Source organism: Corvus moneduloides, chromosome 8 (assembly GCF_009650955.1).
Source record: "Corvus moneduloides isolate bCorMon1 chromosome 8, bCorMon1.pri, whole genome shotgun sequence".
Taxonomy (NCBI): Eukaryota; Metazoa; Chordata; class Aves; order Passeriformes; family Corvidae; genus Corvus; species Corvus moneduloides.
Window position 1 is genome coordinate 30,660,434 of NC_045483.1, and position 21,636 is coordinate 30,682,069.

Below are 21,636 nucleotides of genomic sequence, written 5' to 3' on the forward strand. Positions count from 1 at the left end.
TCTTTCTCTCTTTGTTTGATTTTGCATGTTAGCCTCAGATGACAATTTCAGAATTGCTTTCTGCAGTACTTTTCAATAAGCAGAATGTGCTTCACTGGAGATAGATGGAGATATTTCTGTAGGGAGATAAACATATTTTTAGATAGACACAAATATGGGCTTACACCCATATGCACATACACATATATATACACACACACATATAGAATTTTTTTTTTTTTACCTTACACCAGTGTTGGGGGAAGAAAAAGGATTCTGACTTTTTATTTTAAACCCACAGCTTTTCTTTTTCTCTGAACAGACCAAATATGACAGTGTTACTCAAACTATAAAATCAAATTAGCACCCTTTATTATGTTTGCAAACTAATTAAAATGTAAAATGTCCTGAAACCACTGGCTTACTGTGTGACAAATGTAAGATTAGAAACAATTAGAAGACACTCAAGAGGTTTGTGATGTTTAGATTTCTGACATTGTTCTAATCATCCCTTTAAGTAATGAAAACAATGGTTACCTAGAAATTAAAGGTTTAAAGGAAATTATCTTATTCGGTACAGTCATTAGTTAATGATTGTTTATCATTATAAATGTTGCCATAGTAGTCAGAGGCTGATTTTTAAATCTGAAAGCAGAGGGGACATGTAATAACGAGCAAACATCTGCTTCATCTGTTATTTCTATATATGATCATAATTTATATTGTAATACCACTATTGAAAGATGAGTGTGATATTTTTTATGATGATCCATATCCCATTCCTCGTATGGCTCAGCACAGTTAGGATTTAGTCACTGTGTTATTTCAGAGCTGTTTTATCTTAAGAATTGGACAAAACTGAAAGTGATTCATGTTAATTTGTATGTGTGGTATGTAACCCTTATGAAACAATCAATCACTTATTTCAGTACTTGTCAACTTCCAGAACTAGTTGTTAAGGGGTTTTTTTAATCCGTTTCAGGACTCGGGTAATTTTTTTTTTTTTCTTAAACTTTTTTAGAATAACTTTGACAAGAATGACAGGATATATAAACATTTCTTGGAGCTGTAAGGAATTTCAGTATTTCAGAGCATTTCCAAAGCCAGATGTTTACCAAAGTTGGAAATAGCAGTTAGTACTCTTGCTTGAAGATTAGAAATAAAGGCAGCAGGGTGATTAATGCAAAGTTACCTATTAATATTCAATTTTATTCTTTTTTGTACCATGGAGAAATATTTGTGCTTTCTCTCTGAGTCCTTGGGAGACCAGTGTTTGACTTTATATTAATTAGTTATGTGAAAGTAGAATAGATTTGCCTTGGGGGATATTCTATAGAAATGTATAGTGTGTCAAGATGTTACCCATAGAGGATGGGAGTCTCGTAATAAGCATTTACTGTAGACAGATGTGTACATTTCTGTGACTGATTGTAGTGGAATTATTTATTATGCTTTCAGCTATTAAGAATCCAGTATAAGACAATGTGCTCAAAGTGTTCTCCATTAATTTTCAGCGCCAAATCTTAAAGGCAGACCGCGCAAAAAGAAGCCATGCCCACAGAGAAGAGATTCATTAAATGGCATTAAGGATTCCAACAACAATTCTGAAAGCAAAGCTGTTGCCAAGGTAAATCACTTAATAATACTCTTTTCGGTACTCTCTTCTTTTTTTAGGTAGAACCCTGCCTGTTTCCCAGCATGCGATTTCAGAGTTAGAGTGTAACTTATTTTCTTGGAGAGATAAACATAATTTTGTTTCAATAGTTTTATTTTTCACTTTAAATCATGCCTGTATTCAAAGTTACCAGCAACTATAATCACCTAACAACCTAATGCTATCAGCTTGTTGGTAACTGGTAGTGCTTAAGCTTTCTTGGCACCTAGTGTTAGTTTTCACATTCTGTGACACACAAACATAGTTTGTGACAGTATCTTCGAATTAAAAATAAACCTGGGAGCAGCTCACCCTGTTACAATGTACTGCTAAATATAAGTTTGAAGATAAACAGACTATGAAACAAGAGCTGCCTCAGTAATGGTTTCTAAGAAGCAAACACAAATGACATTACCCTGATGTTAAGATCTCAGCATTTTTAAATTAAGGAAAAAAAAAAAAGATTAAGGCAGAAACTCAGTATGAAAGCTTAAAAAAAATATCTGGGCTGTCTCTTTAATACTTACTGCTGAGCTGCATGTTCCATGGTTTGCTGAATAGTGCATGCTTTTACAGAGTCTTCTGTATATGCTGCAGTGCTTAGCCCATACTGCAAGTAAAAATTGGATCACTGATTAATGTCTATAGACATAATCTTTAAGATATTTATGGGTTTGTGTCTTTTCCCTAAAATATTTTAAAATGGAGTTTCTGTAGTATAAATTGCATCCTATTTTCTATGTTGTCTGAGTGGTTTTAAATAGGAATTTGGTTTTCTCTTTAAAAAAAGAGCAGCACAAATGGCTCCTTTCAAGATGATTTAATTTGAAACTCTAAGGTGCAAAGATGGAAAATTACTTAGAGCTATGCTTGATTTTTATCTGAGGCAGAACTTTGTCACTGGATACTTTTAAGCTAAAGAGCTAATGAGATTTGCATATACTGAATTTCTACACCAACTCCTCCCAAATCTATTGTTTCAATAAATTAGATGGATGTGTATCTGAAAAATGCTTCCATTGTTGTGACCATCTCTTTAGGAAATACAGTGAATGTATAGATCCATTTGCGTTGGTATTGTTGTACACAGTGAATGTCCTGGGAGATTAGGAGGTTAAAGAGGTCAAGTGGAAGTGTTCTGCTCTCAGTTTCTCATAGGAAGGCAAATTAAATTCCACCTCCTCCTCCTCCCTAGGAGTTCAGTTAAAATTGTGCCTTCTGTTGATGACGATAAAAGAGGCTGAAGTTCATGATGAAGCTCTGCCCTTAAGTCACTGTTTCTCTTCTTTTTGTGCCCTATTGTGCTCAGTTGGAGTCTGTACTATGGTATTAGACAGGCATGGTAAGAGGTGATGGAGCCTGGTGTGTTGAGTTGCGGGGTCCTGCCAGATACTATAGAGTTTGTCTGAATGTTTTCTCTGTGAAAGAATGTGCAAAATCCGTTGTGTGAAAATGTCTCAATTTCCCTCAATTCCCCCTTCCCCCAAGCCATTTTTCATGTTAAATGTTGCCAGTGAACTGTGGTATAGGCCGTATTGTCAAAGCACCCCAGACTGTTGTATAAGTTTGTAGTATAAGTAGTTCTGCCTCTTCAGCACCTGATGTATAGGTGTTAGATAATTAAAAACAACAGTAACACTTCATACTAAATTGTTATCCTCTCTGTTTATATTTGGGTTCCCATTACTAGTCAGATGGGAGGATATTTCAGATAAGAAGTAATTCCACCTATTTATCTGGTCATACTGTGCTCATCATTGTGCAGATATTAATAGCATTAATTATCTTGGCCAGCTTAATTTCATTATAAATAATAGACATGCTCATGATATAATGTCCTTGTATGTAGTCACACTGACTTCACTGTGGCTCTTCACATCAATCTGTGTCTCAGGGCTGTGGATACACTTCCATGAGAGGAGCACAGCAAAGCAAACCCTCTACAGCAGATGAACTGCACTTTGTACAGATCCTGCCAGTGGGTTACTAGGGAGGGAGGAGAAGGTTATTTGGGGAAGGGGAGGAATAGAGATCCACCTACTGTCTTCTCATTGCTGGGAACAGTTGGGATGTTAAGTTGTCATCTGAAGCTCCGTGTTGACTTCACCATTGGTTATCCTCCTCTGTGAGTACTCCACGTCCGACTGATGCTGACAGTGGGTCCATGGAGAGCAGGATTGGGCACTGCTCATGTAAACAGGACAAATCCACTTGTGTCAGATGCTGAAGCGTTTAGCAGTCCTGTCCATATTCTTGTTCCTGATAAAATCCCTTCTGACCAGAAGTTGTGCTGCTTGCATTCTCAGATCATGTCACTCAGTGTCTGGCAGCACCCTCATTTCTCAGTGGCGGGGTGATGGCTCTGACAGAGTTGCAGTGGCTGTATGGTTTTGGGTTGGGAAATGGCATAAGGGGCATTCTGAAGGCTGTGGCTATGAGCCTATCAAGACCAATGCAAGCTGCATAGTTGTCATGACTTGCTGAATTTCATGTTCTCAGCTGCCAGTGACTAGAAAGCTAAATTCTTAAAATGTAGCTCTCATTAGGCATGTTTGCCTTGAACCATCAACAGATCACTTTGAGGGTATCAGTTACCTGACAAGGAAAGGTGTCTGGTTTGGTAGGAGCAGCTCTGGGTCAATTCCAGTATAGGTGGCTTGTTAAAAACAGAGTGATAGTGGCACAGACAACGTGGTCCTGGACCTAGCAGGTGCTGCCAGAGAAAGTGGGCTTTTTATGTACTGCTTCTTGCTTTTGATTTCTTTGGTGGTCGCTGCATCCATTTTAGTGCCTCCTGAGGAAGATCCAAGGGGAGTTTCCTCCCAGGCTGGGAAGGGAATACAAGGCCATCTACTCCTGCAGGATCAGCTCTCCTGGAGAGGGATATATCAAGCTCTTCTCTTGAAACACTCCCAGGACTCTGGAGGCTTTCATACTTGATGTGCCATCAGTGCTGGACAGGCTTTTGGAACTTGCAGGCTCCAACAGATGATCCTCATTGTACCTGCTTCATCTTCCCAGAGAGTGTTCCCAATTCAAAGTGGGTTCTAACGCTTGTTAAAACTGGCTGATCTGACCACTTTGAGGAACTGAAAGGATTAACTTGTTAAACACGGAAATTGTCCCCAAATGAATCTGTTCATTACATCTCTTAGTGCAAATGCTAAAGTAAATCTCTCACTTCATTTGTACAGCAAGATCTGGGAAATTAGTTTAAAAGTTGCCAGGATATGCTTTTCCTGTGGCCACAGGTGGCCTGGCATGCTCTCAGACCTGGAGATTTATTCCGAGTGCCTCGGCCATTATCTGATGGAAACTGTAAAATGCAGGTCTGTTGTGGTCTGTGTTGTGTGTGACCTCTGGCAGGAGAAGACAAACACACTTGTGTACCCATGAGTGTTCACTGGCCATTTGGTCATGGATCATCCACCTCTGATGGAACACACAGCAGGAGGTGGTCAGATGTTCCAGAGCCCATCTCAGTGCACCCCCATCTTATCCAGCTTAACCCAGCAGTGGCACTGAGTTTGTGTTTTGAAAGAGGAGGGCAGTTTGTGGTGCTTGGTGCAAATCTGGCATAGTTCTCACTGATTTTTGGTATGTTTATGCTGGATTTACACTGGTGTTACCCAGAATGGCATTTGGCCTTTTTGGTTCTCATTAATCATTAGTCATGGCATTCATCCATATTGCCCGTCTGATGGTGGGGAGGTTCCAGAAGTGAGGCTTGGGCCTTAAATGCTGAGCAGATGAAGCATTGTAGCCTTCACCAAAGCATTGTTGAACTTGACACTGCCTGGAGTCCACACATTGTATTTTAACACCTCTGAGTTCCACAGGGACTTTGACCTTGCTTCTCTGTAGAAGAAGGTAGAAGAGAGGAAGAGAGGAAGGCTGTGTGTACCATGGGTTTTTCCTACTCCCGGTGGCTTTCTAAATATGACTTTGTCTCCATGAGGGTAGTATCCATTTTCATTAGTTTGCTTGCACAGCAGTGAGCTTTGATTTCACTTAGAGTTCATGCCCAGGTTGTCTTTGCAAACGTTCTGAATTGTCCAGCTTGAAAACGAGAATCCAAGCAAGTGGGTGAAAAACTGAAAAATTGTTCCCAGTTCTAGTGAATTTGTTCCAAATTTGCAGCTCCAGCTAAAAATCCTAAAATTATTGAAGTCATGCATTCCTTTTGTGAGTGTTAACCCAGTCTTTGGTGAAGCATTGAAACCTATGACAATGTAATCTAAACTTTATAAGCGGAAGCTGTTAAGTAATTTTTGTGACATGCCAAAGTAAAAAAAGTCAAGGAATTACAGCTCTGACCTGAAAAGTGGATGAGGAAGTCCAAAGTTCATTTAATAGGAAAAAAATCCTGTTAGCTCCTCTGACTTTTGGATGAAACCCATGATATTTACAAAAGTTTAATCAACAAGCAGATCTATTACTAAAAGGCAAAGGATGGTGTCTTGTGCTATAGGAAGACAATATCTCTTCGAGCTGTGCAACTGGAGAATATCAAGCAGTACACTGGACATACTTCAGCAGCAAGTGATCAAGAAAAATCCGGCAGGAAGTCCATTTCCCACTCCCTGCTGCATTGCCTGGGAGGAGTGAGCCTGTACCCTGCAGTGGCCAATATGGAGGTTTTTCAGTAGCATCAGTTGCCATGGAAAATTGTGACCACTTGTCCACTCTGGTTAGAAGCTGCCATTGCTTTGTCCTGCATCTGTGGAAAACTGTGTAGCAGATCACCTGAAGTCAGTACTTTCTGCAAGGTTAATACCTGGAGGAGTATAAAGATTTTGCTTTCCCTGAGCCTGAAATGCCAGAGTATCTCTATTAAGATAAAATAAGCATGTTGTGGTTGTGATCTTTTCAGTGATATGTTTGTTGTTTGTTTATAAGCACTTATGTGATGCTCTTCATAGCAGTCGCTTCCAACCTGTCAACAAGTATCCAGAAAGCACCTGGTTTAGGAGTGACGGTTCTGAAGGAGGGTCCATGGGTTGCTTGACCAAGAGCTCCCGCCTTTCTGCGCAGCAGGGATACCCTGCTCTCCTGTGGTGTCCTCCTAAAATACCAAATACTGGCTCTTAGAGTCTCCCTGCTCCCTCTGGAAGCACAAAGGACATGTCTTGGATGGGGTATGGAACTGCCAGAAGGCTCCTCCTGATGGCACTCAGAAGCATTGAAGGGACAGTGCAAATCCAAAATACATGTAACCATCTCCACTACCTTACATTAGAGAACTCCCAGTATTTCATTGGAAATGTATTGGATCCCATGGTCCCAATGTCTTGGTCATGGAGAGCTTTTAAACATCAGGTTTCTGCTCTTTTTTTTTTTGTGTACATACCTTAAGTGAATGCTTGATTTGTAATTTGCTTGATTCAGTGAGAGGATTATCTTCAAGAGGGGCTGCAGGATTAAGCCAGTCTCACTGGCTGTTTTTCCCCATGTATGAATACTGAGGAGAGGTAAAGTGATTCCAACTTACTGATTTCCTGACTGGCACAAATCTGCTGGGCAGTCCAATGGGAGACCTGGAGCTCTGGGACTGGTGATGCCAGTGTCTGCCAGGAAGGGCTCCAGCTACCAGCCTCTCCCTCCTGCTAAATGCTTAAGACTGTGCTCAAGTTTAAGCAGATGCTCAAATCCACTTGACTTGAATGCATGCTACAGCAGAACCTCCACTCCTTTGCTGAGGGCTCTGCCTGGGGTAAAGCTTGCCAAGGTTTGCATCTATTTTGGTGGGCCAAAGGAGAGAAAAATGTGTCATTTCAGAGCTGGCTGCTGAGCATTCCTGGAAGGGGCTGAGCACCCTCAGCTCCAAGGGTTGTCTACGGGAGCTGACAATGCTCAGTGTCAATCCTGGAACGAGGGTTATTATTAGACTTGCTAATGGCAAGTGTATGTGAGAGATGGAAGCTGTCTGTGACATAGCAATGTATAGTCATAAAAATGCAGATCTGGAGAGCATTACCAATGAGTTATAATGATTTAAAGATGTGGCTATTTAAAAATGTTGTGACTAAGATTCAGAACAAGACATTTAGCTCTATAAATAGCTTCCTTTGTTTCCCCTCAAACACAGTCGCATGGTTTGGCCTTCATTTTTTTCAACAATCCATTCTGCTAGGAGAGGGTATTTATTCCTTAAGTGAAAATTAAAGGTTACCCAGATCTGATATGACATCTTTTCTTTTCCCAGGTAAAATGTGAGGCTAAGTCAGCTTTGCCCAAACCCAAGAGTAACAACAGCAACTGTAAGAAAGGCTCAAGTGAGGATAAATCAAAGATTGCCGTAGGTGAAGAATGCAGAGCTGATGAGCAGGCTTTCCTTGTGGCTCTTTATAAGTATATGAAAGAAAGGAAAACACCAATTGAACGAATACCCTATTTAGGTTTTAAGCAGAGTAAGTATCCTTTTTCTCACTTTCTCGTTGACATTTTAGAATGGTTTGGCTTCTCTGGAGAAAGCAATTGCACACAAAGCCTATTTTAAAGCCTTATGGATGGGGAGGGACCATGTTTATCTCTACACATTTTCCAGTCCAGGCATTTCACTGTCTTATGCCTAGATTTGCATCTCTTCCTTCTGGGGTAGTTGCTGCCGGATATTTATAGGTTTAAATCCGCTGATTATGACTAGAAATAGGCATGTTGAAAACTCTCTAGTTTTCTGTTTTGTAAATCTGCAGCGTCTGTAATGCCTTTCTTCTGAGTTAATAATATGACGTATCTTTATTGTGCCCAGATGTTCTTTATGAAAGGACAAATATTAAAGGAAGACATTTAAAGGTGGTCAAGAAAAACACAAAAGGGATCATATTTTTAAGCCCCAAAATGTGTTTATAGTTAATAAATTACTGACTTTGGAGAATAAAACCAGACTGTATCTGCTTAATACAGAATGCAGTGTTTAGAATTGCTTTGGCATGTACAGTTTGTAGTGCCACAATCTGTAAATTAATTGTATGTGGAGAAGATACAGTTGAAACTGAATTTTGCATAAATATTGCAGCACAATGTAGATCTTTCATGGTTTCCAACAAAAGCTGTAAATGGGGGTATTTTTCCTCCATATCTATAGATTAAATGATACTTTATTTCCTTAAAGGGAAAACGCCATGGATTGAAATATTATTTACTCTAATTTATCTCCAAGATTAAAACCATGTGTTATTTTGATGAAGAATGTCAAACCTGTATGTTTTACATAACAATTTACATACCTAATAGCAATTGGCGCTGATTGCAACAGGCCTCCAGCAGCCATTATAAACTTATATAACTCCGAATGATTACAGTGTTTGTCTGAAAACTGGCTGCTTGAAATGGGAGTAAAATTAATGTACTATGAACAGCTTCGTTGCATTATGCATTGATTCAGATTAAATCAAGGCCTAAGCAAAGCTCTTGATAGTTTTGAAGCAGTACAAGGTTCAATGAGGCTTTCAGAACATTTTGTGTTGAAAAAATTTTTTTTTCTCTCCCCTCCCCCCCCATTTTATTCTGCACTCCCTCAAGCATGGGGACAGGGTGGGCTTAAAAGACAAGCTAAAGTATTATTTCTAAAGTTGCCCACTGGGGTAGGACCCACTGCTAACATTTAGCTGGAATACATTGAAACTTGCTTGACATTCCTTATGAAGTAGGGGCCTGATCCGGCAAATACTTAAATACCAGGAGTAGGTACGCTGAGAAGAGCAGAAATGTTTGCAGGATGGGGCTCTCTATTTGTCCAGCAAGGCTTGTGCAAACATTGCCAGTATAAATCGGCCGGTGGGAAGAGGCAGTACGTACGCTACAGCAGAGCATCCCTCCATGGAGAAAGATCCCGTTCTCCGTGGTCCGCAGCATTACTGCTGACCTCAAGTATTTGTAGTGTGTCTGTGGGGATTCACTGTTGGTAGAATTGTGCATACATCTTTGATAGGGCTGACATGAGTTTTTCTTCTAACAATTAAATGAGATAAAATTAAAATAAAATAAAATAAAATAAAATAAAATAAAATAAAATAAAATAAAATAAAATAAAATAAAACAGACACCTGCAAGCAGTGGCCTCATGGGACAGGGGGCTGGGATGAAAAGCATGTGAAAGGGGAGAAGTTCTGCAGGAAATAACAACTCTCTCCCAACACATCTTTTGAATTGAGTTGCCTCTGTGCCTCTGACCCCACAGCCACGGGCAAGGCACAACCAGACACAGCATAATTATTCCAGTAATGCTCATTCGTGCTCCATCTGGGTTCATTCACGCAAGGCCCGCTAGAACGCAGCTTATTGTTCATTGATTATGGAGCCCATTATCTGAGCTGCAGTAAATATTCAATATTGTCTAATCGATAGGCCTGCTCTGTGTGGCTCTTGCTTGCTTGCTAATGAAACCAGTATTAAACAAATAATTAAAAGTAACATTCTTCCCAATGAGTAATTTTTATTATCAAAGTTATGGAAACGTGCTACAGTCATTATACCATGTCTCTTATCAGCAAAGTCAAATGAGCCCATTACCTTTGTCTCAGTGTATTTTTCCAGTCCTGTTAAGGAATCTGTGTGTTCTCTTATATGTAATTCAAAATATATATAGTATGGGCTAATATTTACTCTTCAGATTATGTAAATACCTCTTTGGAAAATGTTTCACAGGAGTTTTTTTCAGGGGCTGTGAGCTTTTTTTCCTCTATTTTTCTTTTTTTTTTAAACTGTTTAATTTACATTTCTTTGAAATATGTTGGCTAATGCAATGCTTATCTAAATACTTATTGTCCCTCTAACAGTTAACCTTTGGACTATGTTTCAAGCTGCTCAAAAACTGGGAGGATATGAAACAGTAAGTGTTTAAGTAACTTAAATGAAATAATTGTGCAATCTAACGTTTCCCTGCTAGAAAAAAAAATGTAAAAGCAAACAATCATTTGCTGCATTTTAGGCTAGCTGTACTCATTGTGGGTTTATTGGACCATTTTTGGAAACGGTCCCAATTAGTTCCAGATTTGGCAAAATTGTAAACTTGTCGTAAAAACTACAAGTGGAAAACATATGTAACTCTTCCCTGTCAAGGAAATTAGTTGGGTCTGTAATTTTTTCCCATGTTGAGAAAGGGCTATTATTGTACAACAAGCCAAGATTGCATAAAAGAAATTTCCCTTGGCAACATCCCTGACATCTGTTCATGTCTAATATGGGAAATGTATTAAAGGCTTTCAAAAGTAATCAGCATTGTCCATTAAGGAATAGTATGCTGCAGAATCTTCTCTTATTCCAAGTGTAAAAGATCTTTATTAGACAAGGGTCAGTACCACATAAACAGGAAGTTATCAAAGTAATTCAGAAAAGTCTCTGACACTTTTTATCAGCTAACCATATCTGACAAGAGCAGTTTATTTTTAGCTCACAGGAAAATTTGATGGCCACGGATTTTACAGCATGTATTTTGAAGCAATAAAATATTAGAGCAACAAACTTAGATTAAAATCTTGAAATGAGAAGAAAGAGCTGCATTAATGTGGCACATTGAGATGACATCTGTAATAAAAAAACAATTGGCATAGGAAGATGTCGTCACTGGAAATATTTTCTTTGCACACAATGATCAGATTAAGTTGTTCAGTTCCTGCCGCAGTTGGATGAAAGAAATTATTTTTGCTTTGTTTACGAAGTAATCTGGGACATATCTGTGCTGTAGAGAAATGACAAGAAGAAATGCACTATCAAGAAACTGAAAGTCATTTGAACCAAAATGCAAAACTCACTGTTTTCCTTCCATACAATAAAACACATTGTTCTGTACATCAGCAGCCTGGGCTGGTTAGCAAGGGTGTGCCTGGGATTTTGTGAAACGTGAAATATAACATTCTTAAAAAAAATATATATATACGCTTGATTTGGCTTTTATTGCTGCTCTTTCATTAATCAGCACATACCATGGTTATGTACAGGGGTGTGTGTAGGCATGCTCATGGGTATGTATGAATGAATAGCTACCATAGATAGATCGTTACAGCACTTATGAGCCAACAGTAATTGCTTGAGTTGTAAAGTGCAACGAAAATGAGGGCTAAAATCTTGAACTTGATCCAGAGCACTAGGGAAGGCCAGGAGGGAGATTGAAGGGAGAGTGGCATGTTCAGAGTGCTCAGGGAGGCGAGCAGTTTTCACAGCAATGTTTCGGGTTTGCTTGAGGGGACCGAGTACAGAAGCAGAGATGTCAAAGTGGTGGCTTGCTGGAGAGACCTGAGTTTTAGTGCGAGAGGCAGAGGGATGGATTTAGACGTGCTGGAGCAGGTGAGCCTCTGTACCTGAGGCAGAGCAAGAACAGGATTGTGAATTTGTGACCACAAGGCCAGAGAGCCAGGTTCGAGAAACATGACAGGATCAGAGGGGAAGGATCACATACATGAGAATGTCAGCCAGAGTAGCTTCAGTCCACACTTGTCTGAAAGCTCCTGTCCTTTTCTCGATGACAGATGTTCTCTGTTGTGCAGGGGCATTTGTCACCTTGAATGAAAACGTACCGGCAGTGCTTATTCTTCTTAGAGAGTAAACTAAGCAATTGCTTGCTGTTCAGTAAATGGCAAGGCAAGCACAGCTCACACCCTCTGACATACCCGCGAGCCCAGCTTTGGTTGGAGAGTGACTGTATCTGAAATGATGGGCCTGATCCTGTTTCTGTGATGTGAGTAGCGTCTGTACTCTTTGCAGGCAAGCTGAAGTTGGGAGGACTGTTGTGATGCAATTTAAGTTGTATATGGAGCATGAGGTTTCCTAACCTCATTCTCTTCTGTTAACAGTCTCATCCTCAGTCTGGATCTGCCTTTGCTTTAAATTCCCTGAGTATTCTATCGATAGCTGTTGCAATACTTTGACCTGTGCTCACCCTGGGTTTTATCATTTTATGGCCAGTTGATATTAATTGAGTTTGCCAACTGCATTTGTTTGTATATATTTTATAATGGCAAGCACTGTGAGAAGCTTTTGTGTTTTATTTGTTTCGTTTTTCACAAGCCAGTGGATGGTGGGGGTGACATGGGCCTCGGTTATCAGTTCTAGGATCTTAGGCAGGTCTACTTAGATGCAGAAATTTCAAGTGAATGCTGTAATTCAGTGTTGAGCAGAATCCACCTACTCTTGTACACAGAGCCGCCATCTTTTGATGAGATGTCGTGGAGTGCACAGGCTTTCTCAAACCTGCCCTGTTTAATATGCATTTATCTCTATGGCTCCTTCCATCTGACTTGAGCAAACCACTTGTCCATTACAAGGGCTTCATCATCTTTAACTGGTTTTAAAATTTCACAAGTTTGTGGTTTGTGCATTGAGATAGAAATAGGTCTTTTCTCTTGGAAGTATTGTGAAGAAAATGATATTTGAAAGTTGATATTTGACTTCAACATGTGACAGCCATTTTATGAACAGGAAACAGATAAAAGATTGGTTAAAATGACATATGGAAGCTTGAAGTTGTCAGATGACAATTTTTTTACAAGCATAGAAACTTTCCCAGTTAAAGCAGTTGCAAACTTTGCATCCTTTTATTTGGCAGAACAATTATAGTCTGCCCGTTTTTAATTTTATCCACTTTGCCCACTTTGTTCATGTGTAGCTGTTTCAATGGAGTCTAAAAAACATTTTGAGAAACAAGCATGGGTCATATGCAGTGTTTTTCAGCTTCTGCACAGATTCACAGAAGAGTGCAAGATTTTTGAGTCCAGTCCTGTCAGTTAAGGATCTAAAAGTGACTGAGATCCAGCCAGGGGTTGGATTTGAGATGCAGAGAACAACTTTCTTAGCCGTCTGACTTCCTCCTATCAGGGGCTGGAATGGATCCAGTGAGGCTTGCCAGAGAGCATTACCTTTGCATATGGTATATACATACGGGATATCTAATACTGTCAGGTTGTGATTGTGTGTCATATTTAAGGGCTCTCCATTTAAAGTACTTATGAGAGTCATTTCTCCTCCATTTAATTACTAATTCTTAGTTAGTTGTCACCTATAACTGTGTAATACCATGCTCCCTTGTGCTTCTCGTTGAACATAATACAGGCTTAATAAAAATAGCGACCCATACAAACTGGTTTAAAGCCTTAACAGATGAGGCTGTCTCTTTGTAGTTGCTGGAATCATATTTCTCTTAAACAAAGATATGTGAGATGAGCATCTTTGTTACTAATAATAGGAGAGTGCATTGGAAAGCACTCTCTATAGCAGACCGTCACAGTATGAATGATATAAAATGTCCCCAAATCACTGGATTGAAATATGAAACAATGCCATGTTGTAGGGGGCTCAGCTGCAGTGGCATTTAACAGCCATTGCCTGGAATTCTCTCAGTCACCCTAAGTGAAGTGAGTAAAAGGTGCAGATGTCCATAGATGGGAAACTTCTGGGACTTACCTAAGGAGTTCTCCTTGGCAAGTTATGAAGCAGCATTTTTTCCTTTTGAGCCAACATAAAAGGAGTGCCTTGGCATGTTTGTAGAAGGCTGTGTTGCTGAATGGACTCTACCTGGAGATGTCTTAGAAAGATAAAGGGTAAAAAGAAAGTTAGGTGGAGCTTAACCTTCAGTGTGTAGCAGCTTAGATTTTGCCAGAGGTCAGTGGGATGCCATTCAGCTGCTGCCTCCTGGAAGCAACAATAAAGTGCTTTAGTTTGTAAAAATTAGTGATTGACACATACAACAGTCTTGTGTCTGGGCAGGCCCGAAGAAACTGGTATATCAGTGGAATGCAGAGCTAACTGGGTTTGTTTCATACAGAGCTAATACCCAGAGCTCTGAAGAGAGCTGTGAACATCATGTACGATGACCAGAAAATCCCCCATTATGTTTGCAGCAGGAAATAAGCAAGAAGCCTTTCACAAGGAAGGGAGATGGGAGCTGGGATTGCAGTGCAGAAGACCTTCAGATTTCTCAAAGCAGAAGACACCATTAAAAGCATGTGTGTAAACAGTCTTCTGCTTTTATAGATAGGATCATTGCTTTTATTTGTTTTTTTCTTGACTACCAGACACTGCATAATACTGTGCTTATAGGAGCCAGATCAGATCTTCTCTTAGGTCCCTGGACAGGCCAGTCTCTTGCTTAACTCTGATTTCTGTTGGTTGGGAAAAAAGTCACAGAGGTTTTCAAAGGTGCTGGCTTCCAGTAGGCCCAGCTTAAGGATTTTGAAGCTGTAGGTTGGAACAAATTACAGAAGGGCTCTGCAACCCAGAAGGCCACTTTAAAACTAAAGCCAGCATTGGTATGTGAAGCTGTCAGAGATGACACTTCCCTGTGAAATTGTCTTGATTAATGGGTGAGCGTGGACCATCCTGCACTTCCAGAAACTTGGCAGGCACAGGGAGCAATGTGTATGGTGTTAGGAGTGAGGAAAAACAAATCAGAAAACTAAAGCAGCAGAGGCAGATATTTTTGGTAGGGACCACAACCATAAGCAAAGCATTGCCAGGCGTTACCCTTTCCTGACTCCTTGGGAAGTTTGGTCATTGAGGTGAACCTTGTATTAGAAAGGAAGGCAGTCCTCAGTTTGGATATGGTCAGCATAGACATCCAGCTTGAGCAGTCCTGCCCTGCATGACAACAGTGCAGTTTCCTCAGTGAAGCATTTTGTTCAGATTGTTTAAGGATGTAATTAATCAGTTCCCTTAGTCCTTTGAAGTTTATTAAGCATAAAAAATAAACTTTCCAGAGCAGGGGAAAACTCAACCCCAGGCTTTGTTAGAATAACAATTGTTTCAGGGAATGTCAAATTTAAACTTAGCTCTGTATGTGGGAGGGCACAACTCAGCTAATTGCAAAGGAGCTCTGGTCCACTGCAGATGTAGAATTGGATAAAGCTGGGCAAATGTTTGTGAAAATACTATTATTCTAAGCAGCTTAGAGGAAAAAGACACCAAAAATGATCCAGGGACTTCAAAGGGATTCACTTTTCCCCTGAAAGTTAGTTATGTTTACTAGTGTTCCAGCTTGAGTATGAACTCTTGAGTCAGCTCATGGTAAATGAGACTAAGGCTCTAAAGTTTTCTTTTGAAAATGGAGGACTATGCTTCTTAGTCACATCAGGATGTTTATAAGGGGGACTTACAGTAGCCCTCCTGCTAACTAATCCTTGGCTTTCATTTAAAGTTTCTGCACAGCATCACTGTTCTTAGCCAAGGCTTCAGGTCCTGGACAGCCTTGCAAGCCCAGCCAGGCTGTGCTTGTCAGAGAGCCAGAGCACAGACCCCAGAGCAGCTTTGTGCACCTTCGTTCCCTCATCTGTGAGCCTGCCAGAGGCTCGATTGCAGCATGATCTATGATTTTTTAGGAGCTACAAGAAGGCAAGGGCTGTCTGGCCACGCCTCTGTCCTCTGCGTGTCATGAGGACCAGTGGAATGTGGGAGGCAAGACCAGAGGTAGCTTCCCATCCAGGCATTCCTCCACAGCAGGGTACTTGGTCCAACTCACATTTGACCTCTTGGGTTGCATAAGGAGCATCCATTCATATTCTCAGGATGTGATGTTCTTTGTGGTTCATTAGAACTCTGGTTCTTCAAGCACTTCAGTAGCAATTAGACCTGTGGGTAGCCTGGGGAAGAGACAGCATAAGAACTGAAACAAAATAGACTTAAGATGAACCTTCCCATCAGATTGATTTGTATTTAAATAATTTGTTTGTGCAGAATTTATCCTTGAATTGCTTGAATCCTTGTGCTGGTAGTCTTTCGGTTTATTATAAAAGACAGAAAATAAAATCAGTGAATGAAGTCAGTTCATGTAGCTTTATATAAGGTTTAAGATAAAACACCTTTTTTTTTTTTTCTGAAGTATTTATAGGTGCAATCTGTGCTCAGGTGCTAATAGTGAGTTAAAACTGCTGCTGTTTTCTGGAGAACTCTGCAAACAATAAATTTGAAGAAATTGTAACATGATCAAATGATAAAACTCCAGCCATGCTTTTGGCTTTGGAGACTAATTTCTGCAGAGGAAGGGATTTTCCCCTTTATATTGAGTGAAACAGAAACACCTCTTACCCTGTAGCATTTAATGATGGTAGCTATCTCCCCTTGTTTAGATTAAAATTACAGGCCTCAGATTGCAAGTTGTAATATTTGTTTTCTTCTGATTTCTGCCTTTAGCTCCTCAGTAAATGCCATTGACTGTTCTGTGGGTAACTCCGAAGAAGCCTCCAGGGCTGAATATATTAAAATCCATGGCATTCCACAGAAAATGACAAAATTCTCCCCAAATTGCCCCCACAGTTTTCTACCAGCCTTTTTTTATGAGCTGCAGGCAAACAAGGGTGATCTGTTGTGCTTGTCCTATTCCTGTTTTTCTTCCTGTTTTAAATATAGCAGAATATATAAAATAATGAAGTGGTATTCAGAAACAATCCTTTTGCCAGGTCTTCCATCTGTTATTCTGTATAATCCTAATTTCTGTACAAAAAAACCAGAACCGTGGTATGCAACTCAATATGTTACAAGATGTTTATTTTCATCAGCATGGTCCAATAAAGTACATAGCTCAAATATTAACATTGGAGTATGTTAAGATTTCATTAGTATTTGATCTATATATTTCACAGACATAAATGGATAAAAGTAAACAGCTTGTAACATACAGAGTTACGGACTATGGTTTTGTGGATTTACAGAATTCTGTGGTGGATTTGGGTTTTGCAGCAGATATGTTTTCTCTAATTCAGTTAAAATAACTATGTAATCATTATTTGTGCTGAGTATGGTTTGAGCTTCATTTTCATAATTCACCGTGGGATTTGTCTGCGTAACTTCTGATGGTTAATGACCCTATATTGATTGAGATTCTCTTTTGTGAGTCTGTATTGCTTGTGACTTGATAATGAATCAGTTAGATCACTCCATTTTAGAGAGAAAGAAAATAGATATAGTGTTAACTTACCAAAAAAAAAAAGGAAAGACAAGACACCCAAAGCTCTGTGTACTCTATATATTCTGTAGGGGCTTTTATAGTGCTTGTAGTACATGCTGTTCTGAAAGTGTCATACATGCATTTGTTGTTGTGAACTCAAACGCTGTAGAATCTGTAAAGATGCAAGATTAAATTTTCCATTGCCATTTTTACAGATAACAGCCCGTCGACAATGGAAACATATTTATGATGAATTAGGTGGTAACCCTGGAAGCACAAGTGCTGCTACATGTACTCGCAGACATTATGAAAGGTAAGATAACAAATCTGAAATGCTTGTTTAATAATGAAAAAATTAATTTGGAAAGCCTTCAAAGCTATAAAGAATTAGAGAAAAAGAGAGAGAGTCTTCTTAAAGATTTAGTAAATATTCCCCCAACAGTTTAGTCAGATAATCCGTTGTAATTTAAACCAGAGTGTCTGTCTCCAGTGACTAAATAAATAAAACAAGCATCTGATTTTTCTTTGGTATATATCTTAATTTTTGCAACAGCTTTCCAGTTAAAGAAGCTCAAAAATTGAGGAAAACATACTCAAGGAAAAATAAGAAACGGCAGCTAATTGATGCAAACACTTGTCTTCTGTCATTTTTTAGGAATACCAATTAAGCAAATTGTGGTTTTGATCAAAATAATGGGGTGGCCCACAATGCAGGGTGCTGTTAATGTTGTAGGTCATGCAGAGCGGTGCATTCCTCTTGTTCATTGCATTCCTTCCCTCCTCCCTGCCTGCAAGCTGCTGCCAAACACTGTTTCTCTGCAGCCATTGTTGCTGGTCAGAACTGTTGATTTCTTATTCTTCCCATGTAGATAATAACTTCCAGGGCTTGTGAAGCCAGCACACATTGAATAAAATACTGGAGCTGGAATGTTGTTTTGGTTTGGTTTTTAGAAACAACTCTTGGGGCTTTTTCTTTCCTTTTCTTTCTTCTTTTATCTTTTTTTATTTCTTTTCCTTCTGTTTTTTTTCTTAGACAAGCAAATGTGAATAAAAGCTCAGCAATTTTTAGCTCAGATAAGGAAAATTCAGTCTCTTGTTCCTGGGCATAAACAAGTTACTTTGCTGGGCTCAGGAAGGGATTGTACTTGCCTGTGCAAAAGGTGGCACGGCAGAGCTGTGTTCAGTGGGCAGTTTCTCTCCTTATCTTAGTGTCGGCCTCTCCAAGGGAGATACTGCCATCCTCCTGGAGGGTGGGGGTTTTGATCGTGCTCTTTACGGGAAACATCTCCAGCAGAAGGACTTGGGTGCACAGAGGAGTTGCATGTAATGAATGCCATTATAAATAGTAGAAGCTTTCTGGAGATTGAGCCAAGCAGCAGAGCAAAGTGAGCGAGTTGTTGTGCATGTCAGATGGGGCTTTTCCCTGCCTTTGTGCTGCAGTCAAATGTTATAGATTCTTTTATTGACTCATCAGATTGTGGGTATTCAGTTCTTCCCCCCATCATTATAGCTCTGAGAGTCTCAGAGCTTCCTCTTGCACCCATGCCAGCTGATGGGTTTTCCAACTGGGGAGTCTGGCTCTTCCCTCACCAGATGTTCTTTGGGGGATGTTATTTGACAGAGGAGACCCAGGCAAACATAAGCATTAGGTCCTTGTGGGTTAGGGCTCCAGAGGGAGCATTGCTGAGCTCTGTGCTGAAACCCTAGAGTCACTGAGAGAGCACATCTCTTGTAGTTGTGGAAAAGTAAATGAGCCATTCACAAATGTTCTGTAAACCCCTGTCTCTCTCTTCTGCTTTCCTGACAAGGTTTAATGCTAGTGGTGTATTTTTTTTATAAGCAAAACCCTTGCATTGTACTCCCATGCATAGAGACTCGTGTGACTGACTCAGCAGTTACTTGGATATGCTGTGAGGTGCCACCAAACCCATTGTGCTCACTGGAAAACCTGAGCGGACTTGTGATGCCTTCTAGATTGAAAAGCCTTTCCAGCCTACCCAAAAGCAGTTCTGCTCGCCTTGACCTGGTCTGAGGAAAGAGTTCTAGTTTATGGTTAGATTGGTCTTAATACACTGAAGAATTCAAATCTGAGTTCATGGATGCCAGTCTATCTTGTAGTTCTGGGTTAGGTCTGATACGAGGCAGCACCTATTTTCCACATCCATGGCAGGCTATCAAAATATGGCATTTGGAGAAAAAGTCTTGCAGAATTTTTAGGTTTAGCCCTGAGCTTACCTAAAATGTGCTTTACTAAATCTGGTCTGAAAAAACCAAAACACATATACAAAAAAACCTCTGTGACTCATCCAGTCTCTACTTTTCTAGTGTTAGAAGCTTTTTTTTCCACCAAGGAAAGCTGTATTAAGGCCTCAGACTTGGAAAAAAGTAAATGAAATTGTCATGGTTTGTTTCATCTGGTAATTCTAAACTACAAGCACCTGTAAATGTAATGCTCATTTATAGCCAAAGTGCTCAGATGACATTAATCTAAAACTAGAACAGCAGTGCAGGAATACACATGCTCATGATTCAGGACACACATACATTTTCAAACTTGAAGGTGAGCTGTACAGCTAAACTGGAAATTGAATTAAACTGGAAAGCAAATGCTGAGTAAATCTCATGATTTTTCCTTTCTGAATCCCACTGGCCTTTCCTTGCTTACTGGAGGCAGAACAGGCAGTGACTTCACTGGCCCTGCTGCTGTTTGACTTAGCCTTGCCATTCATCTCTACAGCTGGATCTCAAGGGCATCCATGTTGTGTTAACCAGCTCTCTCCCAAGAGAAGCTACTGGTCGTTTGCATCAGCTTTAGCATATCAAGGCTGTTCAGGTGGCAGCCACCTTTCAGTGACATCCTTAGGAGTGGAATGGCACATATGTCCCAGTTCAGGCACTGCATCCCAGCTTCCTGCACTCACCAAGTTCCCCTTTGCAAGGTGGAGTTTTACACACAATTTCAAAGGGCAAAAAGAGAGAGAAAAAAACTCCATTAACAACAAGCAAACAAACAAAAAAAAAAACCCAGGCGCAAAATACAAGCATTGGAGAGGGCAAAATTGTCTGTCTAGCAAATCCAATGAAGAAATACTGCTTTCTCTAAAGGTGTTTATAATCTCTGCAAAGCCACCATGTGGCTGCCAATTCATGGTACCGAGGATGGCAAAAGCTGAAACAAAGCCAGATTTAAAGGCTTTGGGGAATGTATTGCTCTGCACCCTGCTGTTTGGAGCAGGGCTTGTGGTGGTAGCTGCTGGTGTGCTATAGGTAGGTAGAGTGCTTCGGTTGGGGCAGTGTTTGCTTTGTTTCCCTGGTAAAAGGGAAAGAAAGGTTTTGTGTGCAATTTTAACTGATTCATTTATCATGTAATACAGTTCGTGTTTCCAGTAACTGTTTTCATTTTAAAATAAGGCAGGGCTGCCAGTGTTTCATTAAGTGTTATTTGTATATTAGTTAGACAACTTTTGTTTTATTAATGAGTATAATAATGAAAGTGCAGGTTTCTGAGTAGAAGCAATGGGTGTTTTTACTTAAAGCATAGCAGGCATCACATAATGCCAATGAATGCGTTATTGTCACTGTAGGCATGGCTGGTCTGGACCTGCCTCTGATTGGGTTATTCCAAATAGGCCCAAGCACTTCATAAAAATGTCTTTGTCAGCCTAGTTTTCCTTCCAAACCTATTCATCTCTGTCAGTTTTTAATATTAGTACCAGGCTCTTGGCTATAGTCCATTAGTACTGTACTTAATTGCTCATGTTACAGATGATTACCAATATAAAAAGCATTAATGTTTTCCCATCATGGGGCTGTTGCTCTGTGCACGACTTGAACTGTACAGAGCTTATGAGGTGGTGTTGTTTTGGTCGTTACTTTCTTCATTTGTGCTCCTCTCATGCACTTACCTTTCACAATCACAGCCAGCTAGAGGCGTGTGTGGTTTGGTATGAGCTGATTCAGCCTGCACTGCTCCTGTGAAACTCTTACAGCCCTTGTCAGTACCCTACATCTCTCTCTTATCAAGAAACCCTCAGAAACGGCTACTTTTCTGTGAAACAATCTACTCCATGCCGTCTTCCCCTCGTAATGCAGATGTGGTTTTCACATGCAGGGTTTGAGGTTTCTTTTC

General features: G+C 40.0%; 1 protein-coding gene across 1 annotated transcript in view; it reads left to right on the top strand.

Moving 5' to 3' along the window:
- Nucleotides 1–21,636, top strand: part of ARID5B (AT-rich interaction domain 5B) — a 117,712-nt gene that overhangs the window by 77,623 nt on the left and 18,453 nt on the right. The window contains 4 exon segments of the mRNA XM_032115755.1: nt 1,494–1,606; nt 7,839–8,043; nt 10,414–10,466; nt 17,723–17,820. Coding sequence (XP_031971646.1) covers nt 1,494–1,606; nt 7,839–8,043; nt 10,414–10,466; nt 17,723–17,820 — 469 coding nt within the window.